The sequence below is a fragment of the Carettochelys insculpta genome, chromosome 1 (genome assembly GCF_033958435.1).
Source record: "Carettochelys insculpta isolate YL-2023 chromosome 1, ASM3395843v1, whole genome shotgun sequence".
Lineage (NCBI taxonomy): Eukaryota > Metazoa > Chordata > Testudines > Carettochelyidae > Carettochelys > Carettochelys insculpta.
Window position 1 is genome coordinate 294,098,769 of NC_134137.1, and position 26,327 is coordinate 294,125,095.

The 26,327-nt window shown below is 44.4% G+C and overlaps 2 protein-coding genes across 6 annotated transcripts in view; one reads left to right on the plus strand and one right to left on the minus strand.

Annotated features, from left to right (window-relative positions):
- Positions 1–17,682, plus strand: part of EEA1 (early endosome antigen 1) — a 160,195-nt gene extending 142,513 nt beyond the window's left edge. For all 5 annotated transcript variants that reach the window (XM_075011958.1, XM_075011967.1, XM_075011976.1 and 2 more), the window contains 5 exons: positions 52–237; positions 1,910–2,148; positions 11,514–11,634; positions 11,987–12,085; positions 13,745–17,682. In XM_075011958.1, the coding sequence (XP_074868059.1) occupies positions 52–237; positions 1,910–2,148; positions 11,514–11,634; positions 11,987–12,085; positions 13,745–13,867 (768 nt within the window). In that variant the 3' untranslated portion in view covers positions 13,868–17,682. The remainder of the gene's footprint in view (positions 1–51; positions 238–1,909; positions 2,149–11,513; positions 11,635–11,986; positions 12,086–13,744) is intronic.
- Positions 17,683–23,414: 5,732 nt separating this feature from the next.
- Positions 23,415–26,327, minus strand: part of PLEKHG7 (pleckstrin homology and RhoGEF domain containing G7) — a 32,322-nt gene continuing 29,409 nt past the window's right edge. Inside the window, 1 exon segment of the mRNA XM_075003252.1 lies at positions 23,415–23,707. Within this exon segment, the coding sequence (XP_074859353.1) occupies positions 23,415–23,707 (293 nt within the window).

Sequence of the window (26,327 nt, forward strand, 5' to 3'; positions counted from 1 at the left end):
ACCATTTTATTTTTCGACCCTGTTTGATAGTTTAAACTTGTATTTTAACAGGAGGTGACAAACCTAAAGGATGCCAAGCAACTATTGATTCAACAGAAACTAGAGCTGCAGGGCAAAGTAGATAACATGAATTTAGCTCTTGAACAGGAGAAGAAGAATCAGCAAATTATCAAAGATCAGTTGAAGAAAAAGGAGGAAGAACTGAAGAAGGAATGTGCTGAGATTGAAACTAAACTGGTGAGAAAATGTAGCACTTGTGTGCCTTTAGTACATGTATTTTATCCTTTCAAAGAACATTTTAATTTTAATCAATGATTTGTAAATATTTCCAGAAACCTTCAGTATTAGGCAGAGTATACTATGTGAAAACAGAGGTACAATAGGCTAAGTAGATCTAAAGCAGCAGTTCTCAACCTGCTCCAGATGGGGACCCATTTTGACAGTTCAGGAAGATTTGGTGACTCAAGGAAATTCAAAAATGGGAGTGAGGGGGAGTGCCATAACTAGTTAATTTTGTGCCTGAGGCAAGAATACAAAACTGTGCCCCCCCATGTGTATATGTTCATAGTAGTTATTTCATGGAAAAGTGGAAAATACATAACTAATAATAAAATAAGAAGACTACTTTTTTTATTTTATTATTGTAGTTGATCTGAGCTGTGGTGGGGGAAAGACCCTCAACCCCAAATCCCTTCCCTGACCCCCCGCATCTTAAACCCCTCACTCAGGGGCTGGGAGGAGTCACATGTGGGGGCTGGAGGTCACACTGAGAGCCTGGGGAAGGCACACACCCATGGGGGGCACTCGGAGGGTCACCCTTAGAGGTTAGAGGGGCTGGGGGTTCACACTCGGGCAGGGGGACTTGGGGGACTGTGGGAGCCACTCAGAACTTAGGGGAGTCACACTTGGGTTGGGGGGGCTGGGATGATCACACGCATAGGCTGGAAGGGTTGTGGGGTCACACTCGGGCTGGGGGAATCACACTCAGGTTGGGGGGTTGGAAGGGTCACACTCAGAGGCTGGAGGGGCTGGGAGATCACACTCAGGAGTTGCGGGGAGTCATACTCACAGGCTGGGTGGGTCATACTTGAGGGCTGTGGCGGTCACACTCAGGCTGGGGGGACTGGATGGGTCACATTCAGAGGCTGTGGGGAGATACAAACAAGAAAATGGAAACTGACAAATCAGGTACATGGAACAGAAGAGGGGTAAAAGTGGGGAGGGGGAGGCAAAAATTACTTACTTCAATAGTCTATTAAGTGACTTGCCTGGGATAGCTATGAATGTCAAAGGTCTTTGTAATGTGTAGTTGCTTCTCTGTTGATAGAGAGAGCTGCTGGACTGGCAGAGTTAAGGAGCTGCAAATGCCTTCATGAAGATGACATGCAGCTCCTAGCTACTGGCGACCCTTAACAAATCTAATGGTGACCCATGTTTGGGTCGTGACCCATCAGTTGGGAATCCCTGATCGAAAACCCTTAACGGGGCCATAAGAAAACATTTGTTTTGTATTATAGCTATTTATGAATTAAGACTTAGTTTGAAATTGTAATGCTTCAGCTGAACAATGCCAGAAGGGCAAAATCTAGTTTCCTTTAACTTACAAGGAACAGCATTCCATTAGAAAAGTAACTCTTTGGAAAGATATGCCTGCAAAACTACTTGCTGTCTGTAAAATATCAAAAAGGTGTTGCAAATGTAGCAGAGATAAGCATTATCGTCATTGTAATTATGTATGAGGGCAGGGGACTGGACTCAATGACCTCTCAAGGTCCCTTCAAGTTCTAGTGTTCTGTGATTCTGTGATATTAGAATTGATAACACATCAGCCTGGTTACAAAATTTGCCCAGCACAGTCTAGCTAAGAGCTGTTTGATAGCTCATAGTTCAATATTTCCCTTTTCCTCAGCACACAGAGATAAGAGAGAAAGAAGAAGAAAACAGACAACACGAGGAGATGGAGGCCAAGCTCAACATGCAAATCACAGCTCTGAATGAAAACCTGGCTACAATGAAGAAAGAGTGGCAGAGCAGTCAAAGGCGGGTCAGTGAGCTAGAGAAACAGACAGATGATTTGCGTGGGGAGATTGCGGTGTTAGAAGCAACAGTACAAAATAATCAGGATGAGAGGAGAGCATTGCTGGAGAGGTGAGTCAGTGAATGTGTTTTTTGTTCCTTATTACGAAGGGGGTAAATAAAAATTTGAAAAACAGCATTTGTCTTTCTAGTGCTCTTTATACATTTTATTTGTATTGTGCTGCTCCGGGTGTTCTAGGTAGGGGTTTCCAGAGAGTGAAGTCTCCATCAAGTCTTAGTAAGCTGTTCAACTTGTTAACCATCTAATCAGCGAAGAGCTACCACACCCTGTGGGTTTTGTGATGTAATGCCCCCTTCCTGGAAACCTTGGCAGGTGCATTACAGTTTGGCTTCTCATGAGACATAAGATGCTAACCAGGGCCCCAGCCCACACTGACCTTAAGAGGCTCGTGTACATTTCCTGCAGATCCTTAATTACGCTCTTTTGGAGGGTTTCCAAATCCATGCTGCACTTGTTGCAGGCAGTTGGAGGTATGGTCAGTGGCCTCCATGAGTCTTCGAAGGCCTGGCAGAAGGGACTTCCATACTTTGAGTAGGTCCTTTGGGGCTCCCTCCGCTGAAGATCCTCTGTCTGAATAGGCTCATCAGCTTCCCAGTGATCTAGAACAGACTTGTCAGTCCTCTGTAGCAGAAAAGTGCTTTTTCAGATTTTTGAATGTGACCACTACTGACCTGTCTAAAATTCAGCATGTGGTTGGTTCCCCTGTGAAGCTTGTGAAGGGGCAAAAGTGCTGCTTCTTCGAGATTAGAAGAGCGGACGTGAAGACCATTTAGACCGCCCGCTGCCCCGCAGGCCGGTGATCACTATTTGGGGTGGAAAGGCACAGATTCAGTGCTAAGTACCCTATTAACAGTAAAGGACTCACCGCAATGGCCTCTTCAGGTTTTAAAAAGCGTGAGTCATGCCGTGAAGCTATGCCGGCCTCCGTGGGGCATAGCGAATGCATCCAATGCCTGGGGGAGTCACAGGCTACCCAGAAGTGTTCTCACTGTGCTAAGCTCACAGCCAGGGCCAGGAAGGACAGAGCGATGAGGCGTAAAATGCTCTTGTTGATAAGGCTCTCCAGCCGGACTTGCCGGAGAAGCCTCACCCAGAAGGGCCCTCTGGGTTGCATAAGAGGAGGACAGCTTTCTCTGATCCCCTCGGTGCAGAAGTGGAGGAAACTTTCCCTGGCTCGATCCTTGCCAGCGTTTGCAGTGAGCAGGACGAGCGGAGCACACAGCCCCCAGCTGCATACTCAGGCAAGCGACAGCGCAGCAGCGCATGTGGCAGAGGCTGAGCCTCCGGTTATACAACAGCCGGCACCCGCGGCGCCTAGAGCGTCAGTGAGGCAAGCGCCGGACCCGGCGGCACAGCCACAGGCGGCACCGGCCCCTGCGGCACCAACGGTGCAGGGGTGCCAGGCACGGAGCCTACAGGCACCAGAGGCGGATACCCACGCGGCACCGCAGCTGACAGTGCCGAGCACAGCGCTGACAGTGGGGCCGAGATCCCCGGCACGGAAGGGGCGGTGCCGCCCCACAGGGGAGGGGAAAGGGAAAATCAAAAGCCCGGCACTGCAGTCCATCTCCGGACAGGGCTGCGCTGCTGTTAGCACCAAGCCCTCCCCCTGTGATACACATGCCGCACCGAAGGCCTGTGTCTCCACCGGCCCATCCGGAACCTCCTTCTCCATTCCTCCAACCAGTGTCACCATGGCTTGGGCCACCTTCACCATTTCTGGGATTGGATCCCCTGGAGTACTATCACAAGCCAGTTTCACCTCTATCTGTGTCATCGTGGAGGTCTCGCTCTCCCAGACATCGGGGGCACACACCCTGTGAGTGGTCTAGGTCTCCATCCCCAGACCCTTGCCCATGCTGCCATGGTCGTCCTTATCATGCTGGACACTGACACAACAGGCCTACACCCAGGGGCAGGTCCTCCCCGGCCGCTCAATACCCCCATGGGCACTCCCGATCGGGGACGGAAACACAGTTTTCTCAAGGGGAGTTAATTTTAGAACCGCGAGACTTTCCTTCACAATCCTCCAGTGAGCAAGTGTATCATCGACCGCAGGAGCCCGAGGGTTCGAGGGAGGTTTACCCTAGTGGTTCCTCCCCATCCTTCCCAGATGAGGCCATGGCCCCCGGGGATGTCTCTCCCCCGGATGACCTTAAACGGTTTCAGGAGCTGTTTAAAAGGGTGGCTTTCACGCAAGACATTCAAACGGCAGAGGTGCAGGAGAAACATCACAAACTCCTGGAAAATTTGAGACCCCCGGCTTCGTCCAAAATTGCTATTCCACTGGATGAAGCCATTCTGGAGTCAGCCATTACTATATGGCAGACTCCGGCCTCTGTTCCGCCTATGAACAAGAGAGCGGATAAGAAGTACTTCGTCCCGGCAAAGGGTACGGAGTTCCTCTTCAGGCACCCACAACCAAATTCTTTGGTGGTCGAGTCGTCCCAGCAGAGGTCAAAGGCTTCTCAGTACAAATTGGGGGGATTGGACAAAGATGCTAAGAAGCTAGAGCTGTTTGGCAGGAAGGTATACTCCTCTTCTACCCTGCTATTGAGAACGGCAAATTATGGGCACACCTAGCAAACCATAATTTTGATAATTACTCCAGGCTTACTCCTGCGTAGAGAATCCTGGCCCCAGACGTCGGGTATCCTGAGGGACCTACAGGTGAAGATCGTGGACCTTCCCTTTGATACACAAAAGCTGTTTGCAGACTCAACCGACGCGGTCCCTCACTCCAGTAAGGACTCGAGAGCTACACTTAGAACCTTGGGCATTTATACTCCCCCATACAGGCGGGAAAAATTTTATCCTCAGCAAAGACGCTACTCTTACAACCACAGCGTGCTCAATATCAACGGGGCTACGGCCAAGGGCGCTATCAACAGCAGCAACAGTACAGAACTCCTAGACGACGTTCTCAACAAAGCCGTATGCCCTCGGGTCAGGCCCAAAGGCAACAAGTTTGATGGGTATGTCGGGGGCTGCACTATTAATACCCTCACTCAATGCCACTCTCATCTCATGTTCCATCATCGCCTCAGACCGTTCCACTCCCCATGGCAAAGATCACCACAGACAAATGGGTGCTGGAGATCACAGCCACGGGTTACGCGATCCCCTTCCAGTCGCTTCCACCGACGAAGCCTCCCACCAGGCCTCACCTCAGGGATGCTGCCGCGAGGCGAGGCTCAAGCAGAAGGTGAATCACCTTATGTTCATAGGGGAGGTGGAAAGAGTGCCAGAATAATTCCAGGGGAAGGTTTTTATTCACGCTACTTCCTACCAGAGAAGAAAACAGGAGACTGGAGGCCCATCTTAGATCTTCAGGGCCTCAACCGTTACTTGCTCAAACAATGTTTTCGGATGATCACAGTTGCCTTGATACTCACGGCACTGGACGATGGAGACTGGGTTGCAGCACTCGACTTACAAGATGCTTACTTTCATATAACAATCCACCCGGCACACAGATGCTTCCTCCGCTTCACGGTCGGCCGGGAGCGCTTCCAGCACAGGGTTCTTCCGTTCGGCCTCTCCTTGGCCCCCAGAGTCTTTACCAAAACCCTGGCAGTGGTGTCAGCCTACCTGCACAGACAGGGGGTGTTTATTTTTCCCATATCTGGGCGACTGCCTGCTAAAAGGGGCCTCGAAGGCAGAGGTCTCATGCATGATACACGTCACAGTGGACACGTTTTCTCCGCTGGGCCTAGTCATCAACCTCGCAAAATCAAAGTCCGAAGTCACACAACATATAGAGTTCATAGGGGCACGCATAAACTCTATCACAGCAGGGGTGTACCTACCCGACGCCCGCTTCCGCGCCATCAGTTCGCTGGTGCAAGTCATCACATACAGCCCCACGGTGCCGGTCTGAACGTGCTTACAGCTGCTGGGCTACATGGCGGCAGTGACGTTTGTGGTACAGAATGCCAGGTTGCACATGGAAGCCTGCAGCATTGGCTGGCGAGCGTTTACAAACCGGCATCCCACACTGTCCACAGGGTGGTGTCGCCCACAACAGAGGTGCACAGATCCCTGGTATGGTGGGAAAGCCCTGAGAATCTGCTAGTGGGGGTGCCTTTTCACCAACCACAAATTTCTATTTTTTCTTACTACCGACGCCTCCTACATAGGATGGGGAGCGCACATCGGCAACAAGGTAACGCAAAGGCTATGGTCCCCTGCGGAACAGGCACTGCACATAACCATGCTGGAGCTCAGAGCAGTGTTCAACTCCTGCAAACATTTTCGAGATTACCTACATGGCAAAGTAGTCGGGATTCAATACCGACAATACCTCCACTATGTTTTACATCAATCGACAAGGAGGAGCATGATCCCGTGCCCTATGTGCAGAAGCAGTCCGATTGTAGAATTGGTGCATTGGCAACAACATAACATTGAAAGCCTCATACTTGCCGGGTGCTCACACCGTGAAAGCAGATCAGCTGAGCAGGCGCTTCGCAATCACGCACGAATGGCAGATCCGCTCCGATCTGCTACGGCGCATTTTTCGTACATGGGGGTTTCCCCAGATGGATCTGTTTGACACCCAGTACAACAAAAAGTGTCCCCAGTACTACTCCAGGGCAGGAGTGGGGCGGGGATCCCTGGGGAACGCATTCATGTTTTCATGGAGGGGCTCCCTACTTTACCGTTTCCCCTGCAGTGCTTATCCACAAGGTCTTGCACAAAGCCAGAAGGGACAGAGCTCGCATGATACTCATAGTCCCGCTTGGGATCGGCAGCAATGGCTTCCCTTGCTTTTGCGCATGTCGGACCGCCCACCGCTCCCTCTACCGGTGGCGCCGGACTTACTCACGCAGGCTCAGGGGTCCATAGTGCACCTGCACCCTCAGTGTCTGCACCTACAAGCATGGCTAATCCATGGCTCAGCTCTTTAAAGAGCACGTGTACGGAGGGAGTACAAGTAGTCCTGGAATGTAGCCAAAGGACCTCTACCAGGAGGACTTACAAGCACAAATGGACTCGATTCACAGCCTGGTGTTCCGCCAAGCAGTTAGCTCCCCTTGACGTTCCTATACCTGTAATACTAGAATACGTATTGGACCTCAAGAGAGGCAGGCTTTCTCTATCCTCGCTAAAGGTCCACCTCGCCGCTATATCAGCCTTTTGGCATACAGAGGAAGGGCCCACGGTATTCGCCCATCCTATCGTTACCAGGTTCTTGAAGGGGATGGTAAACCTGTACCCCCCTCGGAAACCGCTTCGACTATCGTGGAATTTGGACTTGGTGCTCAGCACGCTATCGGGTCCACCTTTTGAACTATTAGCCACAGTTCCCATATGTCTCCTTACGATAAAAAAAAAAAAACAAAAAAACAAAAAAAAAACCAACCTTCCTCCTTGCAACTACGTTAGCCCGCAGGGTGAGTGAGCTCGCGGCAGGGATGGCAACGCCGCACTGCACAGTATTCTCAAAGGAGGCGGTAACCTTAAGGCTGCACCCAGCCTTTGTTCCAAAAGTCTCTTCGGAGTCCAATCTTAACGAGCCAATAGTTTTACCCTCATTTTACCCGAAGCCTCACAGCTCCGGCAAGGAGGCATGCCTGCATCTCCTGGATGTGAGGAGGGCGTTGGCCTTCTACATAGACAGAACTAAGTCCTTCCGGAAAACGGACAGGCTCCTAGTCTCTCTCGCTCCCAGGTCAAAAGGAGAAGGTCTCTCTTCACAGAGAATCTCTAAGCACATTGTGTCCTGTATAAAAATGTGTTACGAACTTCAAAGTGCTCCTTTGCTGGTCCCGCCCAGGGCTCACTCCACCAGGGCGGTGGCGGCGTCAACAGCCTTCTTTAAGGGCATCGCGTTAAAAGACATCTGTAGAGCGGCGACCTGGTCATCCTACGACCTTCGCCGAGCATTATGCCCTGCCTCGGGTGTTCGAAGAGGATATTCGTCTGTCGACAGCAGTCCTCTTGGGGGCAAGCTGCACATAAACCGATTACCCACCTCCTTACTTGTGTTACTGCTGGGTAGTCACCTATTGTTGAGCACCCACGGGGACCACTCGAAGAAGAAAGAGAAGTTACTCACCTGCAGTAACGATGGTTCTTCGAGATGTGTCCCCATGGGTGCTCCAGCACCCGCCCATCCTCCCCGCTTTGGATCTCTGTCTAGTGTTTTTCAGGAGTATCTGAGGTGGTTGGTCAAGGAACTGGCGGGGACCGGATCGCGCACGCGGCCGGGGGTGCGCAGGGGGGTGGCGTGCGCCGGCGTATGCGCCATCCAGGAGAAACTGCTGGAAGATTTCCGATCTGTGGCGCTGGGCGAGCCCGACACCTATTGTGGAGCACCCACGGGGACACATCTCGAAGAACCATCGTTACTACAGGTGAGTAACTTCTCTTTCCTCAGACTCACTAGATATTTCTCCTCTTCTGTAGACCTGTTTGTTTCCTAGTCTAGGCTTCTGACCTCTTAACAGCTTTCCTGGTACCCCTAGTTCAGATCTTCTAGGGTGTGTCTACACTTGGATTCCTCTTTCGAAAGAGGTATGCAAATGAGGTAAATTGAAAATGCAAATGAGGCATACATTTGCATAGTCAGTGTCTCATTTGCATATTGTAATGTCAGAAGAAAACCCCATCTTCGAAAGAATCCTACTTCCCTTTATTTAAAGGGAAGAAGGATTCTTTCGAAAATGGGGTTTACTTTTGAAAGAGCAGCGTCTACATGGGCTTTCTTTCAAAAGAAGCTCTTTTGAAATTAGAATATGCAAATGAGGTATCAAGTGTGCAAATTTACACCATATTTGCATTTCCAATTTACCTCATTTGCATGCCTCTTTCAAAAGAGGAATGAAAGTGTAGAAGCACCCAGGGTGAGGCTATAAAAGGAGGTATGGAAGCAGTTATTGCCTCAGTTCTTTCCAACCACTATTATAGATGGATGTGAGCCACCTTGATTGTACAAAATTGAGTACTGACGTGTCAGCAATAAAAACCTCGAAACTGCTTACAAAAAAGGGCATGGTAACAGAAATGGCCTTAGATAATACACATTTAACACCTGATGCCTCTTTGGAACCAGGACCTTCAGTTCTGGAGAAACAACACCACCAAGCATGTTTCTGGGTCTTGCATTGACTCCTATTCAGGGAACTTGTCAGATCATTCCAGTTGCAAACACGCAGGTGTGAGACAGACAAGACAGTAAGATCATTCTCTTGTGTCAGGTCCTAAGAAAGATCCATGTATTGCTTTGACATTGATACCTTCAGTGATGATTTCTGCGTAGGTACTTGTGGAACTGCATTTTTAGATCCATTTCATGTTTCTTCAGCAAGAAAGAGAGATTTGGATAAGAGTCTTATGTTCTTGTGATCCAAAAGAATGCTTTCCTCCTCACAGAATGCACAGGGTGGATTTCTTACCACATGCATCTTCTGCAGTGCTACTACTTTGTCCTCAAATATTTATAGGTTCACCTAGAAAGACTATCTCACCCTTGCTGCTACCTTGGATCCCTGTTTGTCATGGTTGAACCCGTTGTTGGACCTGGATTTGGATCCACGTTCAGAAAAGGAGATAAATACATCAGTCTACCTGGTGCCTAGGCTTCTTTTTGTGACAAAGCTTGTCACAGGTTGATGTTTCCTCGTTCTTATGAGATGATACAGACATTGACTAATGTGGAATGTGTGTCATCCAGATCCATTCTAACTAAATCTTACAGTATTAGCAAAATTTTTCTCTGTAGATGTACACAGGTTACTAATGTGAGAAAACATTCAACTAGAAAATACATGTTCAAATGGATACTTTTCCTTATGGGTTGCTAATAAGCGTATTGCTCCTGTGCAGGGTAAACGAGTTTTCATCGCTTCTAAAGAACAAAGGTTGATCTGTTATGTCTCGTACAGTACATTTAGTTGCATTTATAGCATTTCATACACCAAGAGATGGGAAATATGTATTGATTCATTCATAATATCATTAAGAGAGTTGTAAACAGTTGAGTAACTTTCTCCCCCTAAAAGAAAGCCATTTCCTGTTCGGAAATTAAACTTAGTTTGTCTCCTTGTTTCAAAGCATTATCTGCTTTTATTACAGTGAACGTAGCGAACATCACAGCTCAAAAGTTGTATTTCATAAAGGCCAAGTAGTTCCTTGTCCTCTCCCAAAGTTCAGGCCAAATTAGTTTCAGACTTTGGTGTTAAACAGTCCAGCATCCTAAAAGCATTTTTTTTCAACCTGCAAACTACATTCAAATAAGGGGAAAGGAAGTTACATTGATTGAAGGCTAAAAGAATGTTGTCGTTCCAGTTAGAAGTGAGGATTTCAGGTTGTCATGTTGATTGTTTATTTCACCTGCAGGTAACTGTAAAGAAAATCCCGTTCCAACACAATTGTCTTGATGTGTCAAATAATCTATAATAGAAATGTATAAGAATGCCTCATAGTATTAGTGTGCTGTGTTAAGAACACATTGTACTACACTGATGGCAAAATTGTGTTTGACAGGCTCCAATATGAAATCTGTAAAGACACCATGTGGAATTCACTGTATACCTTTACTAAACATTATGCATTAGATATTGCAGTTAAGTCAGGTGCTTGCTTGGTAGATTGATTCTGCACTCCTTATTTAGTTAGGACCTCCTTCCTTACCCACCATTCGAATTCTTTATATACTGCTGCCTAAATTGTCCCAAGCACGGGAGTGTGTGGTAGGCACATGAAGAAGAAATGAAGGCTAGTTGCCAATAAGTAAGGTTCTTCAAGATATATTTTGATATTCACGCTCTTTGCCCTCTTTCCTCTACTGCAAAGTTCTAACTATTCTGCCAGAAGCTGAGCCAGTAGCCATTGCCAATCCCCTTTTTATAGCCCTCCTCATAGAACATGTTCGAATGGTAAGGCAAGAACATAGAGGGTGTGTGTGAACTTTCAGCTAGACACTGCTGGGCACTGTTCAATAGCACCGGTTGGTGCTCATCTCAAGAGTGTGAATATGTACATTCCACCTCGAAGAACCTTGGTTACAGGCGAGGAACAGTCATTATTTTTTCTTTCATCTCCTTTCTATTTGCTTTGCTGAAACGGAGCTTGCCAGAACTGCTGCAGCAGCTTAATGAGACTGTCCTGTTCAGCACTTGTGCAGAGCAGCATACTCCAGCTGGTGGGAGTGCATCCAGTCATGAACCCCCTCTGAAACACGGGCCCCACAATCCTCCAGTACATGCTTGCTGTTTGAGTGAGACGCATTGTGATTTTAGATTAATTGCTAACATAATGCATCAATTTTCCAGAAAAGAAATACAATGGGTTATTACAGTGATTTATTTGTTATGGATGTGTGGCCAAGCCTTTCAGTAGTGACATTTTGCTGAATAGCATAGTACTTGCTTTGCATACATTTAATTTACTATTTGCTATCCATCTTCAGATGTATTAAAAGCGAGGGAGAAATTGAAAAGCTTCAAGCCAAACTCCTGGAACTGAAAAAAAAGCTGGACAATACAACTGCAGCAATGCAGGAGCTAGGCCGAGAAAACCAGTCACTACAGGTATAAATCACATCGTGTCACTAAGCATGCCAATACTAGTATGTAGAGGTGAAAAGTATTTTGACTTGAATAGTGTATTGTCACTCCAGACAGGTTCATGCCATTCCCATTGCATCCCAGGATGCTGTTGATAACAAGTGAACTTCCTGTAAGCTCTGAATGCAGCCCACGGTTTGGACTTCAGAAAGTTCTTTTTTTAAAAAATAACTAGGAGTTGGTGTTATGACTGCTGAATTGCCATGGCAAATCCTCACTGCTTTATTCTAATGTATACAGTTTGTGATGTAGCAGAGGACATTAATAGGAAATGGACCTGTATTTTAAAACGTATGTATTTGTTTTATTCATCTAGATCAAACACACTCAAGCCCTAAACAGGAAGTGGGCAGAGGACAATGAGGTACAGAACTGCATGGCCTGTGGGAAAGGCTTCTCTGTGACCATAAGAAGGGTAGGTGTGCCTCCGGAGGGATTCTCTAGATCTTGTTTTCTTTCTGAACTATTTTGTACTTGAAGCAAAGTATAAGAGCCTTTTTAAAGTACTTAATCTAAACCTGAATGTGCAACTCAGCAACAGGATGGTTTGTACTGCCCAAGGCTTTGTCTACATGCAGGTGTTGTGCTGCTTTAACTTCATCTGTGTACAGCTAGATAGAATTGAAGACGTACAGCGCCTTGTGTAGACACAGGTTTTACCAGTATAAGGGTACTTATATCAGTATGGCTTTTATCTGTAAACATAAATTCTGTTTTAAACCGGTACTTACGTTTGCTTATATCAGGCATGACTTTGGTCTGATATTTTGGTTCTGAAGAACTTTTTAAGCACTGACTAAATTAGAAATACAAGATATATACATAGCTCTGTCAATGTAATCCAGCTGGCTTCCCTGTGACCATTTGAAATCCTTTGATGTTTCCTGAGTCACAATTCAGGGAAAAATTGCATCTGTATTTCTGCCCACTGTTTCAACAGGGGCACCAACTTTTGGTTTCCAGCTTCCCGGGTGTTGCTTTTTTTTTGGGTGGAGCTACATGTCTCCATCCCTTCTGAAGAGAGCATTCCCATGCTTTCACTGTGTCAGTGCCATCACAGACCCTAGAAAACCAGCTTGCTTTCTCTGAAGAAACATTTAACAATGAAATTGCTGCACATATAAGTTACAACACAGTTCTTGGCAATCAAATTCACATTATTCTTCAGGTAAAAAACATTTTAGAGAAGATATACCAAAACCAATAAAAGAACCTACAGGGATGCTAATCAATATTCCAGAATTCATCCCAGTTCTCACATGGGCTCTTGCAAGTGCAGTCATTTAACATCACATCTCTTATTCCGTTACAAGTTCTTCAGAGCTTCAGCAAAGAACAAGCATACAGTCTCAGCAGGCAGAGTATCTCCAGGGATTGAGGGGTGGGGGGCCTTTTGTGGAAGAAGTCTCTGAGTCGTTAAAATCCAGTCTTTTGTCAAAAAATCTTTTCTGTTGAACCCTGGAGAATCCAGTTTGGACTTGTTATGTGCATTTCACCTAGGAGGTTGGCTTCAAAGGCTGAGAATGGAGAAGGTTCACTGGCATCCCTTCCTGCCCCAGGAGAGACGGTTCATACCAGGCCACACCCACACATTCACATGGGTGTTAACCTCATTCAGTACAGTTTAACATAATTCAGTGAATCTTATCTTAATTTTAGGAGATTTGTTCAGTATATTTTAAGATACAGTCTGTCACAGCTACTAATTGTATTGAATTTAGGGGGTTTCAGCAGTTTTAAGGGATTTCATTAAGTCCATGAAATGTGTATCTCATGGACCTAAATACTGAGGGTAAAACTTTCAAGTAACTCTTAAGTCTCATTAAAAGTGATTTAGGGGTTTATGAATCATTGAAAGTCTCTCCAGCCATGTAAACACTTCTGGAAAGTTTAAAGATTAAGTTGTATTAAAGATTAAGTTTAAAGTTTGAGTTGTATATAAACCCAAAGTGCCACTTAGACCCCAGTGTTAAATGTAACTGATCCGATACCTTCTGCAAGAGTTTCTTTTCTTGTACTTTGCTCACTAAGTTGTATTTGACAATTCAGTATCTGTTGTTTTCATCTTTCACAGCATCACTGTAGACACTGTGGAAATATCTTTTGTGCTGAGTGCTCCGCAAAGAACGCCTTAACTCCTTCTTCTAAGAAACCTGTCCGTGTCTGTGATACTTGTTTTAACGACCTACAAGGATAACCGCTTAGCTCCAATGGCACTTAAACGTTATGCTAGAATTAGAATTTCTGTTGATGCACTTCGTACAGCACTCAGACTACTATTCAGTTTGAACAGTGATTGTAACACTTGCAAAACTGAGTATATTTTAAAATGTTTTATTGATACTAAGTAAAACTATTGTATTTTTTGTGAGAGGGGCTCAGATCATTCTCAGCTTATTGCCATTTACCCAGGAAAGAGCTTTTATGTCTAAATTAGGAACACCCAGTTATTTGTAAATAAAGTTTAAACAGAGAAGTAACAATGTATTTTTTTAATCTTCAATTTTTTGTGTTCAAAAGAAACATATGTTATATGCAGTTTTTGTTTCTTTCACAACAGTATGTTGCAAACAATTGAAAGGATTTTGTGTATCAAATTTTGCTGCTTCAGTGGCACAATTATGTTTTAAGTATTGCATTGATTGTATAACTAGCATTCTTTTTAATCCCCCAGTAATTTCTTTGGGAGTTGTTTTTCTTCTCTTTTGCTCTTGAATTTTTCTCACTAAGATTCCAGTCCTGCAGTGGGGACAAACACCTCTACCCACATGGAACCCTGTTGACTTGACTTGAAGAGGGGCCCTGTATGGGCTCTCTGATCTGTTCACATAGAGCTTCTTGCAGTATCAGTGCCTAAATCATTGCCCAGCTACAGCATTTGGATATTGAAGTATCTTTACAGGTGCTGTAAGGTACTAGCATTTGTACAGGCAAGCTAGAATCAGGACTGCAAGTTTGGCTTCTGGTCTTGGAATGCTGCATAAAGCTCTCCTTTATTGATTTATACATTTGTTGAATAAAATATAACTTTTCAGATTTTCCTATCTGTGCAGATATGACAATTATCCCCAATTATATTCTTTTTCTTTCATTACTAACAATAGAACCCATTAAGGGCCCTTGATTGGTCTTTGAGGAATGCCCAACTGTCCTGTGCTAGGTTTCCTACTAATGACCTATATTCTGAGATTACAGGATTTTATATGATTTCTTCCTTTTGTTCCCCACATTAACTGGAAGAAGTTGGGATCATTCTATCACTAAAGGTTTTGGTCTTTCCACTGCTTATCCTGAACCTGTGATGCTTGCATTTTTCTTAATGCTGAGTCTTTCCTGGTACAGAAGTTTCATGACTTGGTCTGTTGTGAATGGTGGTTGAGACTGCTGCTGGTTTGTTTACAGACAAAACATTCAGGCTTAATTAAGAGGTGAGAATACAATTTTAGAATCTGTTATTGTCATAGGTTTTTCTCCCCTTCTGTGCTGGAGCACTTGTTAAAAGCAATGGATGTACCTACCTCTCTTTGTTGTGTAGGCAGAGAAAGTGAAATGTACGTACCTGTGATTTTTTCTTTGAAGTAATTTTTCCTGCTGCTCCATGATGCATTACAACTGGGTTATTCTTCCTTAATTTCCAGACATAGAGGCTTGTTAAAAAATAAAATAAAATAATGCCCCACATCTCCAGCTTCACAAAATAATGCCAGCAGGTGGAGTTTTTCAGATAACTTATTGTTTTTCTAATTCCCCCACTATCTGCCCAAGGTAGAAAGACTGTCTGTGCTGATGAATAAACATTATGAAAGATTAGCCATTGCCAGGCTAGTTTACTTTTTAATTATTAATTCATTTGTGTTATAGAAAAATGGGAATGAAGATTTATAGCCCAACAAGATTCCAGTCTGAGGGAACTCAAATTTCCCCCTCTCTGTAGGAGTGCTGTGTTTGGGGGAAAAGGAAGGGCTGAGATATTTCCTGTCCAACTGTAATTTAATAAGATTTAAGCAATGCCCTGGGTGGTGTCTCATGGAGCACCAGGTGTTCACTTCAGAGGAGAAAAAGTTGTAGGTAGGTAAAGGAAATTTTACATTTCTCCCTCATGACCATCTGGTGCTTTATGAGCCATTACTGGGAAGCAGCCAGCAACAAAATTAATCTCTGCAAATGGAAGGGAGACTGAAAACAGCAAGAAAAGTTCATCAAAAGGAAAATTGGCTCTTAAGGGTGATTATTTTGTTTGCTCACTTTTCTTCTTTCCTCCCCAATTGTATGAATGTTGAAGATAGAAAATCAAGAAAAAAAACCCCCAGAAGTTCTGTCAGACGGAGACAGCACATCTACTTTAAACTGATAGATAAAGAAGTGCACTGAAGTCCAGCTAGCCATGCAGCAGAAATTACTTGAATGATGTGCTCTGCAGACCTGCCTAGCAAATGGTACATGTCCGATTGAATGCCAAGCACAACAAGACCTAAGGCCTTCTTTGGAACAACTGGGGCTAAGCAGTCTGAAAGGGATGTGAGGTCCTGTCCCACTGGATTATCCTTATTCGCTGATGTACTAGCTGGAGGTGCTGCTTGGCACCATATTTCACTCCAGCCACTATATTTCATACCAGAACAAAAAAAAAAAAAAGGGGCCAAAGTGTCCAACTTGTTGTGTTCAAATACCACATCCTGCTGGTGAATTTCTGCCTGCCACAGTTCAGCTTTTGGAGTCAGCCCTTGCTGGTATGTTTCACCTTATCCTAGAGTTCTGAGAAGCCTGAGACCACTGGCTTGAAGATCATGCAAAGCCAGCTTCTGTTCCTGCATTTCTGCTCCAAATAGCTAAAACTGAATGCCATGTTGCTGGTCAGGGTGGAAGGCAACATACAGTATTGTGTAGCTGGGTCATGAGCAGGTGCTTCTTTGAGCTTAGCTGCTACACTGCTAAGTGTTTTCTTCCCTGTGCTGGTTTCCTGCAGAATCCTGTTGTACAAAATCCCCTGTCTATTAGGGGATGCCAAGGAGAAAAATAAAAATAAAAGATTATAACACAGAAATCTCCGGCATGGAGCTAAATTACCCTTGAAGCAGCACCTGCTTCTGTGCTCAGATTTGAGACACTAAGGCGTTAGAGAGGCGGTCATATTTTGGACTGGCTCCACCTCCTACTAATGGCATGTGAAGCTAGAGAGAGAGAAGTAGGGGGATGTGGTTTTGTGTGAAGTTTTTTTAAAAAAGAGCAGCTCCCCTCCGTTCTTGGAAGATGCAAACTTCCCCAGTTGTAATGGACCTTGGAATGCCAAGTCCTCATCAGGGGAAATAATTTTGTTACTCGTTGAATGACTTAGACTATTGAGATTGTCTCACTAGAAAATCTCTTCTTAAGCAGGAAAAGATTTTTGGGAATAAAAATGTGAAGTAACCTTTTGCAAATTATTGCTAGAAACAGTTGATTGCCATTTACCCAGCTGTGGTGTGACACAAAAGAAGTGACCCCTAAAGCAGCACATTATCCAGAAAACAGTAGGGGCACCAAGAAACTCAAGTACTTTCTAGTTTGTTAACGTAACTTAAAGGCAATGTGGGAAATTTAGGACGTATGCCTGGAGTTAGAAAGGAAAATGCTGGAGCTTAAGACCAGAAGGAGGATAAACATTGTCTGGATTGAGGCTGGAGTGATGAGTGAAAACTCTGTAAAGAAAGCGTGATTGGAAGAGGTTGAGAACTGATCAGCTGATTCATTGGAACCTCCAAAAACCTGGAGGAGTAGGAAGTAGCATTGTCACTTGCACTATGCACTTTTTTTCTTTCTAGCATAACTGAATATAATATACAATACATAGAATGCCAGTTTTGAATGCATAGCTGTAGTAATGAATCCACAGTGGGGTGTATTCTTAGATTGCTCACTGAATTATATAAATAACTCCCCTTTGTTGTTAAAGGGAGCTGCACTCATAATTTGTCTGCACCCTATGGCTGTGGCCACACTTGGCCAAAACTTCAAAACGGCCATGCAAATGGCCATTTCGAAGATTACTAATGAGGCGCTGAATATTCAATTCAGCGCCTCATTAGCATTAGGATGCTTCCGGCTGCGGTGCTTTGAAAGCGCCACTTTCAAACGCTCACGGCTTGGTGCGGCTATGCGGGGGTCCTTTTCGAAAGGACCCCACACTTTTTGAACTCCCCTTATTCCCCTCCACTGAGAGGAATGAGGGGATTTCAAAAGGTGTAGGATCCTTTTGAAAAGGACCCCCATGTCGCCGCGCCAAGCCGCAAGCGTTCGAAAGCGGCACCTTTTGAAGTGCCACAGCTGGAAGCATCCTAATGCTAATGAGGTGTTGAATATTCAATTCAGCTCCTCATTAGTAATCTTCGAAATGGCCATTTGCATGGCCATTTTGAAGTTTTGGCCAAGCGTGGCCACAGCCTGTGTGAGATAAGCCAAGGACACACACAAGGAATTGACATGATCTTTAAGAAGCACTGCTGTTGGTTATAAACATAGTCTTATCTTAAGATTTAAAGTGATATATGAATATTACATATTTAAAAAACAACAAAAAACCCCATGTCAATCAGTTTTCATTCTCCCAGGAGCGGCTCTTGTACTCATCCGAGGTTATAGAGTAAGTCTGCAACACAAATGCAGCTGTACCAGAGGTCTTTAAATGGTAATAGTAATAACAGAGAAGTAAAATTTTTCTAGAGAAATGTGTCCCTTTATTTGTCAGTTTTTCCTCAGGGGCTCTAAAGAAAACAATTTGCATTTTTAGAAAGAGGAAATATAACACACTATTTACATGAAGATGAAAAAAGCCCAGAGACTTACTAGTAGTTAACATGAAATAGTTCTGCGTTTGTCCACAACATACCATATTGTACTATGCACTCATATGATAGGTTCAAGGGTACAGAGAGCTCATTTGAAAATTTTAAAGGGGAAAACACTCCCATTTAACACTCTCAGAACAGTACAGTTTTAGAAGAAAAACATTTGGTGAAGTTTCCTTCCCCAATTTAAATATCCAGGGGTTTTTAATGCCTATTTTTGGAGTGGAGGTGGTAGTGATAGAGGTGTGTGAAGAGAGTGACTTGTGGAGAGTGTATTCATTGTGTCAACAGGCCCTTGCTGGCCAGTCCAGAGCTCCTGCTGTTGGCTCTATTGTGAAGTACTTTGTTCTATCACCTTGTTAAATCTCAATTCCTGGGTACCAAAGGGATATTATAAGACTGTTGCATTGGGTTAATGAACACCAGAACTTTTTATAGAAATGTGTCCAAAATGCTGCTTGTATAGGATTTGTCACTTTTGTAAGAAAATAAAATAAAATAAAAAAACCCAGCCTGCCACTTGATGCCATACATAAGATTTTATTTAAACTACCTCTCAATGGCTGGGTCTACACTTGCCCCCAACTTTGAAGGGGGCATGGTAATCAGGGTGATGGGAGATTACTAATGAAGTGCCGCAGTGAATATGATGCCGCACTTCATGAGGCTGATTCTCCCCTGTGGCAACTTTGACATGTCAGACTTCAAAGTGCCGGCTCGTGTGTAGCCTGTGCATCTTCAAAGTGCCTTTACTCTCCAGGATTTTGAGGAGGAAAGGCACTTTGAAGTGCCCTGGCTACATGCGTGCCGGCACTCCGAAGTCTGACACTTCAAAGTTGCCGGGGGGAGAATTAGCCTAAGGAAGTGCTGCATATTCACTGCAGCACTTCATTAGTAATCTCCCATCACCCCGATTACCATGCCCCCTTCGAAGTTGGGGGCAAGTGTAAACAAGCCCAATGTGTAATTCAACTAAGTAGTCCTGTTGAATAGGGTTTCCTCACTGTAGTATTATGTAACAGTTATACAGACTGCCAAATCTGCAATGTCTGTCACCAAAAAAAGGTCTTTTAGTCTTTTTGTATGTGTTTAAACAGTAGCCACTAGTTTCAAATTATTGTAGACTTAAGTTGTGCTTTATAGCCTCTGTAGTTTTATTCCTACAAACTCTGGCTGTTAGAGAGGAAATAAATCACTACCACAAGCTTTCATAGTTATGGGTCTGTTGGGCTACAACAACTGCACAGGGAGCTTTGTTGTCACAGTATCATCCACTAATTAATCCATGCTTAATTTAACCTTTTTTCCCCCAGTACTCTTGACATGAACTTAATCAATGGGTTTCTGTAATGGACTCGTGCTAGGAATTATATGGCCTTGTTTGCCCCTTTTCTGAACCTTAATGATCGGTTTATTATCATTGCAGATGTGAATATTGGGCATAAAATTGACTAATTTTCTTTGTAATTCAATAAAATACGATTGGAAAAAAAGCTTTATGTTTCTAACCCACTCTTTAGAGTTAAAGTATTACATTTGCCTTATGGATGCAGTTTTACCTAGGGAACACTGCACTTCTTTTAAACTGGATCATACATTCATAATGGGCATCAGACGAAGTTTGTGTATGTGTAGCTAGAATGCATGAACATTTTTTCATCAATTGGATTTTTAAGTCTTACTTTCAGTGTTGTGTTTACTGCTTGTGATCATGTAGTCGTGCCTTACGTTGTGAAAGAGTTTAGTTCAGTATGCACTGCAATCCTAAACTCTCAATTGGGTGAGTGACTAAAGTCATGGTCAAGAAAATGGCACCATGCATCACCGACTTATGTATAAATTATGATGGGCAGATGCTTGTTGAAATGTTACTTTTGTTTTCTAATCTGTTAAAGGAATGATAATAAAATTAGATCTTTCTAAGAGACCAGTTTTGTGATTTTCAACTCTCATCCCATCTTAAACACCATTATTTTGAGCTGTGGGTTGTATTAGTTTAGAAACTGATTGTCAAGAAGCAAGACACTGGAGAACAGGTTTGGCTTTCAATTTCCTCGCTCCTGGAAGGACTGCCAAAATAGATTTTATTGTTGCAATGAGGCAATAAGGAACATTATTTAATCAATTTCAGACTTCACTGATTTCATTTGGAGTGGTTTGCTTTTTCCCTCTCTTTCAAAATCTGTCTCCACGCTCATTTACTGGAGAAGGCTGTTGTGGATGTTGGACAGAGTGAAAGTCGTTTGAGGCAGTCAGTCTCGTCTGTCATCTTTGTATTATGTCCAGTGTCGTTTGTATCACTCTGGCATGAATGAGAGGCTCAGTCTGTTTCCTAGTCAAACGTTAGTCTTTTACTTTGCACATGAACATCATTGTCTGGATCTGTCTTCATTGCAGCGTTAACCTGAGTGATCAGCACTCAAGTCTAAGCACCTAGGTTATCCCAGTTCAGGTATAAACAGCCACATCACATAGCCATGTTCAAATTACTATCTCCTCACTGGTGCTGCAGAAACCCATGTAAGTTTCTAGGACTTGTGGGGTCATAGCCCATCGTTAATAGTGCTGCATTAATATGAGCAGCTCTGATGATTTCCTTGTGAGTTGTGGGAGAACTTTTGTTCTTCTGGGCACACGCGGGGGAACAGAAACTGGAGGAATATCAGCACTCAAGTGATGAAGCCATCATTGGAAAGTGAGAGGGTTATCAGAAAATGGTAAGCTGTGCTGTGCAGGCCCACTGATGGGGAGGGTGCAAAACAGGCAATTGCCCAGAGGATTAAAGGACATGAGGGCTCCTGGCTAGCAGTGCTGGCAGCACAGCAGGATTAAGGCAGGCTTTTTGCCTTCCTTCACTCCACACCGCTCCCAGAAGCAGCCAGCAAGTATCTGTGGCCTAGGTGTCTGGAATGGGGTGTCTCTGCACACTGGCCCTGACCCAAGTGCTGACTCTGCAGTTCCCATGTGTTTGGAACTGCAGCCAATGAGAGCTGCAGGGGCATTGCCTGCAGACAGTGGTTCATGGAGAACCCCTGATCCTCCATTTAGGTGTTGCTGCCACAGGGGGGTGCTGGTTGCTTTTGGGAGCTGCCTGAGGTAAGCGCTGCCCCCATGACTGTCTCCCATGCCCCAAGCCCCTGCCCCAGCCTGGTGAAAGTGAGGAGGAGTGAGAACAAGCAATCAAAGGAGGGGGAGGATGGAGAAGGGGAGGTGTCGCCTCAGGCCGTGGGTGGAGCAGGGGTAGGGCAAGCACCTTTGGGTTTGCGCAGTTAGACTGTTGACAATGCTACCAGGTGGGTGTGCAGAAGCCCTGGCTGTGCTGGGTAAGCATAGCTGGCAGCTCGCCAGGCACCAGCCAGCACAAGTGCAGAACCTCTCAAATGTCAGACTGACTACATCCACATGGGTGTGACCCATGCATGCATGAGGGCCCGTTTACAGTGTTTGACATAAGCAACTGAAAAGCTAGTACATGACCTATTGAAGGTCCTCATTTAAAATCCTGTACATGGATACTGTAATTATAAATTCTACAACATGTGGAATGATTTGTTTTAGAGAGGACAGTAAATCAGGTCATAGTTCTGTCAGACAGTTACTTTAGTAAAAATCTCTTTGAGATATCTTTCCTGTGATAAATGTAATTGTAGAAATATCTTGTAAAATACAGGACTGACTTTGACTATCTCAGTGGTTTTAGTAAGAAGACTCCAATGCATTGTTTATCCATTTTCATGTTGTATTATGAATGCATTTTACAGCCACAGGACTAGAAAACAGAACAGAGGAAAGAATACACAGAAAGTGAGCCATCTTATCCAAATCCTATCAGACTGATTCAGTACATATCAATTATATCTTTGTTTTTCCTTGGAAAATCAGCATTTCTGATTGCTTGTTGCAGAAATGCATGCTGGCAGTTTGAATTTTATGCTGTGGGGAAAAGAGCCTCAAATTACTTCAAGAAGTTGGTTCTGCAATTAGCTGCATTTGCATCTTGTTCAAAGAGAAAATGAGAGGTGCTGTGTTTTGTATTTAAACTGTTGGGGAGGCAGGGAGATTCTGGGCTGTACCCCAAGACACAAAGCAAAGAACTTGTAGCCTAGAAGGGGTGATTCTTTCAACCACTTGTGCACCATCCTGATACGGGGATGTTCCTGTGATTGGAATGGTCCCCTATGTAACTTAGACAGCATGTGTGAGTTATGACTATCCTATAGACTCCTTACTTAAATTTAGTCTCCTGTACCTAGTGGCATAAGAGGCAACCCATTTTTCCCACTGATGGCTGTCCAGAACAAAATGTTTGACTCCATATTGGAGCCAATGTTGTTTTTTTCATGATTCTGGGACAGGTCATTCCTTGTCATTCATGGCTTCTCTTCCCTCCTGGCAGAACCCATTCTAAGATGAATCTTGTCCCTCTCCCATGGGATAGCTTCATCTGAACCATTGTAATCATCTCTGTCTGATTATTGGGTTCCCAGTGTGCTGACGTGTGTGACACAACGGTCACACAGTCTCTCCAAAGAAAGTCCCAAGATTCTTCTTATAAAGCACCGGTGAAATTCGTTCAGCTTCTTCTGTATGCTTCCACCATCTGCCGTGTTTTCAACATGCAAAATTGTGTTGGAGGGCAATAGCATTGTGCAATCTCATCTTAGTGTGTAGATGTATTGTCTTTCTCTTCCAGACAAATGGGTAAACAATCCACTGGCTTTGCTGCTTCTTGCTTTCATTTCTTTAGAGAGTGGTCTAGTAGCAGATACCGCATGTATAAGTTAGCTGAAGTCACTAATTCTTTCTTAACTTTTCCATAAATCACATCTCAGCCAATAGTGACTGAGTGGAATCAATTATAACTGAAATAAGAAAATAGCAAGACATTTTGAAAAAAAAGAATGTAAAATGGAATGGGTTTCAAGGCTGATGTTTCCAGGTTGATGTTCCCATCCTGCTCTGGTTCCACATCATTCCCAAAGTGGCCAGCATGTGGCCAGACAGCTCTATCTTCTTTATCTTGGTCTTCTGTGTATGGATAAGTCCCATTTTGGCGGTTCCTGTTTTTTTGGTCATAGAGAGTCTTTTCATTCCATGGAAGTTTGTACCCAATATGACTGTATCATCTGCAAGATTTGAGTCTTTCAGCTTATTTCTTGCCCCAAAAACACCAGTGATCTCAGCAGCAGCCATTGCTACTCGTGTCACAAAGTCTGTGACCATGCAGAAGAAAAGTGGGGCAAGTAAGCAGCTTTGCCTTGCACCAGTAATGACCCTTGTCTCTGCTCTCTCTCCTGCTGCAGAATGCAGACTCATCCGACTAAGCTTTTATTCCAATAACCTTGTTTGTTGGAATGCCACAGAATCTCAGGATCTTCTATAGAGATTTTTCATCATATGCTTGTATAAAATCAATTGAATTGAAAACCACCTTCCAATGGCATTCTAAGCCTTTCTCAATAAGTTTTGGCAAGGTGGAAACCTGATCTCAATACTTCCTAGTGGGTTGAAATCCATGCTGTTATTCCCTGAGTACTTTGGCAATGAGTTTTCTTCCTATTCATACTGACAATGCCAAATGCTTGTCCAGGTACAGTCAGGAGTCGCACACTCCAATTAACACAAACAAGCAGGTGCCCCACACTAGAGATTTTGTAAATAACACCTCTCCTTTGGCTGCAACACTGCCTGGAATCTCCCCAGCACTACATGTTGTGACCTGGCCCCCAACACTCCTGACACCGAGGCTCATGGTAGGGTCCTCGGAAAGGTGGTGTTGTGGTTGTCTTCAGCAGTGCCTGCTCTGGGCAAATCTTCCTCTAACTCGTTAATGGTGTTTGCAGAGTCCCTTTGTGCTACCCTGGCCTTTTGACCTGGCAGAAAGGACGTGAAGAGCCTGCCCATAGTCTTGCCAGCATACCTGCATGCATTTCTTTAAGACTTTTTCCCATCAAAACTGAGTGGAATCAATTATAACTGAAATAAGAAAATAACAAGACCTTTTAAAAAAGAGACTGTAAAATGGAATGGGTTTCAAGGCTGATGTTTCCAGATTGATGTTCCCAGCCTGCTCTGGTTCCACATCATTCCCAAAAATGGCCAGCATGTGGCCAGACAGCTCTACATGGTGCATGCTGTCTGCGTCCACAAGCACCATCCCCCACTGCTCCCATTGGCTCTGATTCCCAGCCAATGAGAGCTGCAAAGCTGGTGTTGGGGGCAGGGACAGCATGTGTAACTTCCATGATTGCCCCTGCACCTAGGGGCTGCATGGACATTTCGGTCACTTCTGGGAGCACTGCAGAGCTGAACAGACCTTTGATGGTCTGACACCCTAGCTCTCCCCTCACCCCCAATGGAGTGAGTCAGGGCTTGTGGCTCCAGCCTGTTGGGGAGGCACTGAGGGTCAGGGCTTCCAGCCAGCAGCACAGAGACTTGTAATGGACAGACGAAACTAAGCAGTGGGATAGATCCAGCCAGCAGCTGTAGGTTTTTTATTCCTGATTTAGACCATCTCTGAGAGCTGTTTGTCTTCTTAACAGCCTCCAATGACAGTGGTTCCACAGCTTCCCTGTGTAGTTTGTGCCAGGGCTTAAGTCCCTTTAGTGTCCTCTAATGTATTACCTAAATGTCCCTTGCTGCAATTTAAGACCATTTCTTCTTGTCCTTTCTTCCATGGTTAAGGAGAACACTTTTTCAGCCTCCACTTTACAACAACTTTTTGTGTACTGGAAGACTCCTAGCATGTCCCCTCAGGCTTCTTTTCTCCAGACTACACATATCCTTTTTTCCCCCAGAACTGGGCACAGTACTCCAACTCAGGCCTTATCAGTGCAGAATTACTACTGGGTTCTTGCTTACAACACTTCTACTAATACATTCCCCAAATAGAAAAGCAGTCATGTAGCACTTTAAAGACTAACAAAATAGTTTAACTGCTTTTTTGTTTTGACAGAGTACAGACTAACATGCCTATCTCTCTGTCACTATTCCCCAAATAGAGTTCCCTTTTATTTTTGCAACAGTATTACATTGTTGACTTATTTTGTGTGTTATCCACTATCATCCCCTGATCGTTTTAATAGCACTCCTTCCTAGGCATTCGTGTCATTGATAGTTCTTTCCTAAGTGAAACACTTAGCATTCATCCCTTTTGAATTTCAGTCTCTTTAATTCGAACATTTCTCCAATTTGCTGAGATCATTTTGAATTCTGACCCTGTCCTCCAAATTGGTGGCAACACCTTCAAAGTTTGTATCATTTTAAAACTTTGTTGAAGGGAACTGGGCCCAGGAGAGATCCCTGTGGGGGCCCCACTGAATAGGTCCTCCTAGCTTGACTGTGAACCATGGATAACTACTCTTAAGTACAGTTCTCCAAACACTTATTGGAAAGTTTTACATGTTAAATTATTGCTACGAAATGATGTTGCTGTAGCATGTCCATCCCCTGTAAAATCCATTTATTTTTAGGGACAAGATCTCCTCAGGGGCAAACAAGGCAAGAGTGTTTTTAGAAAGAGAGAGCAGAGCATGCATCACTTTTCCTAGCTGCTGCTTAAGATGGTGCCTTTTTTTTTGTGGTCATTGGTTTATTGCAGTTATGTGGTAAACTCCCTGCAGACATTACTTCACGCAGGCAGCACTGCCTTTAATGCTGAAGGTTGACTTCAATTCTCAGATGGGGCTGCAAATGGCCATAATTCAGCAGAACACTTGGGCACAGATTTATCTTTAAACATGTCTACTTCAGTGTCTCCCAACCTGTGTTCCTTGGAACACTGGCGTTCGGTGGGATGAGAATAGGTGTTCTGTGAAAAAATCTTGATGCTAG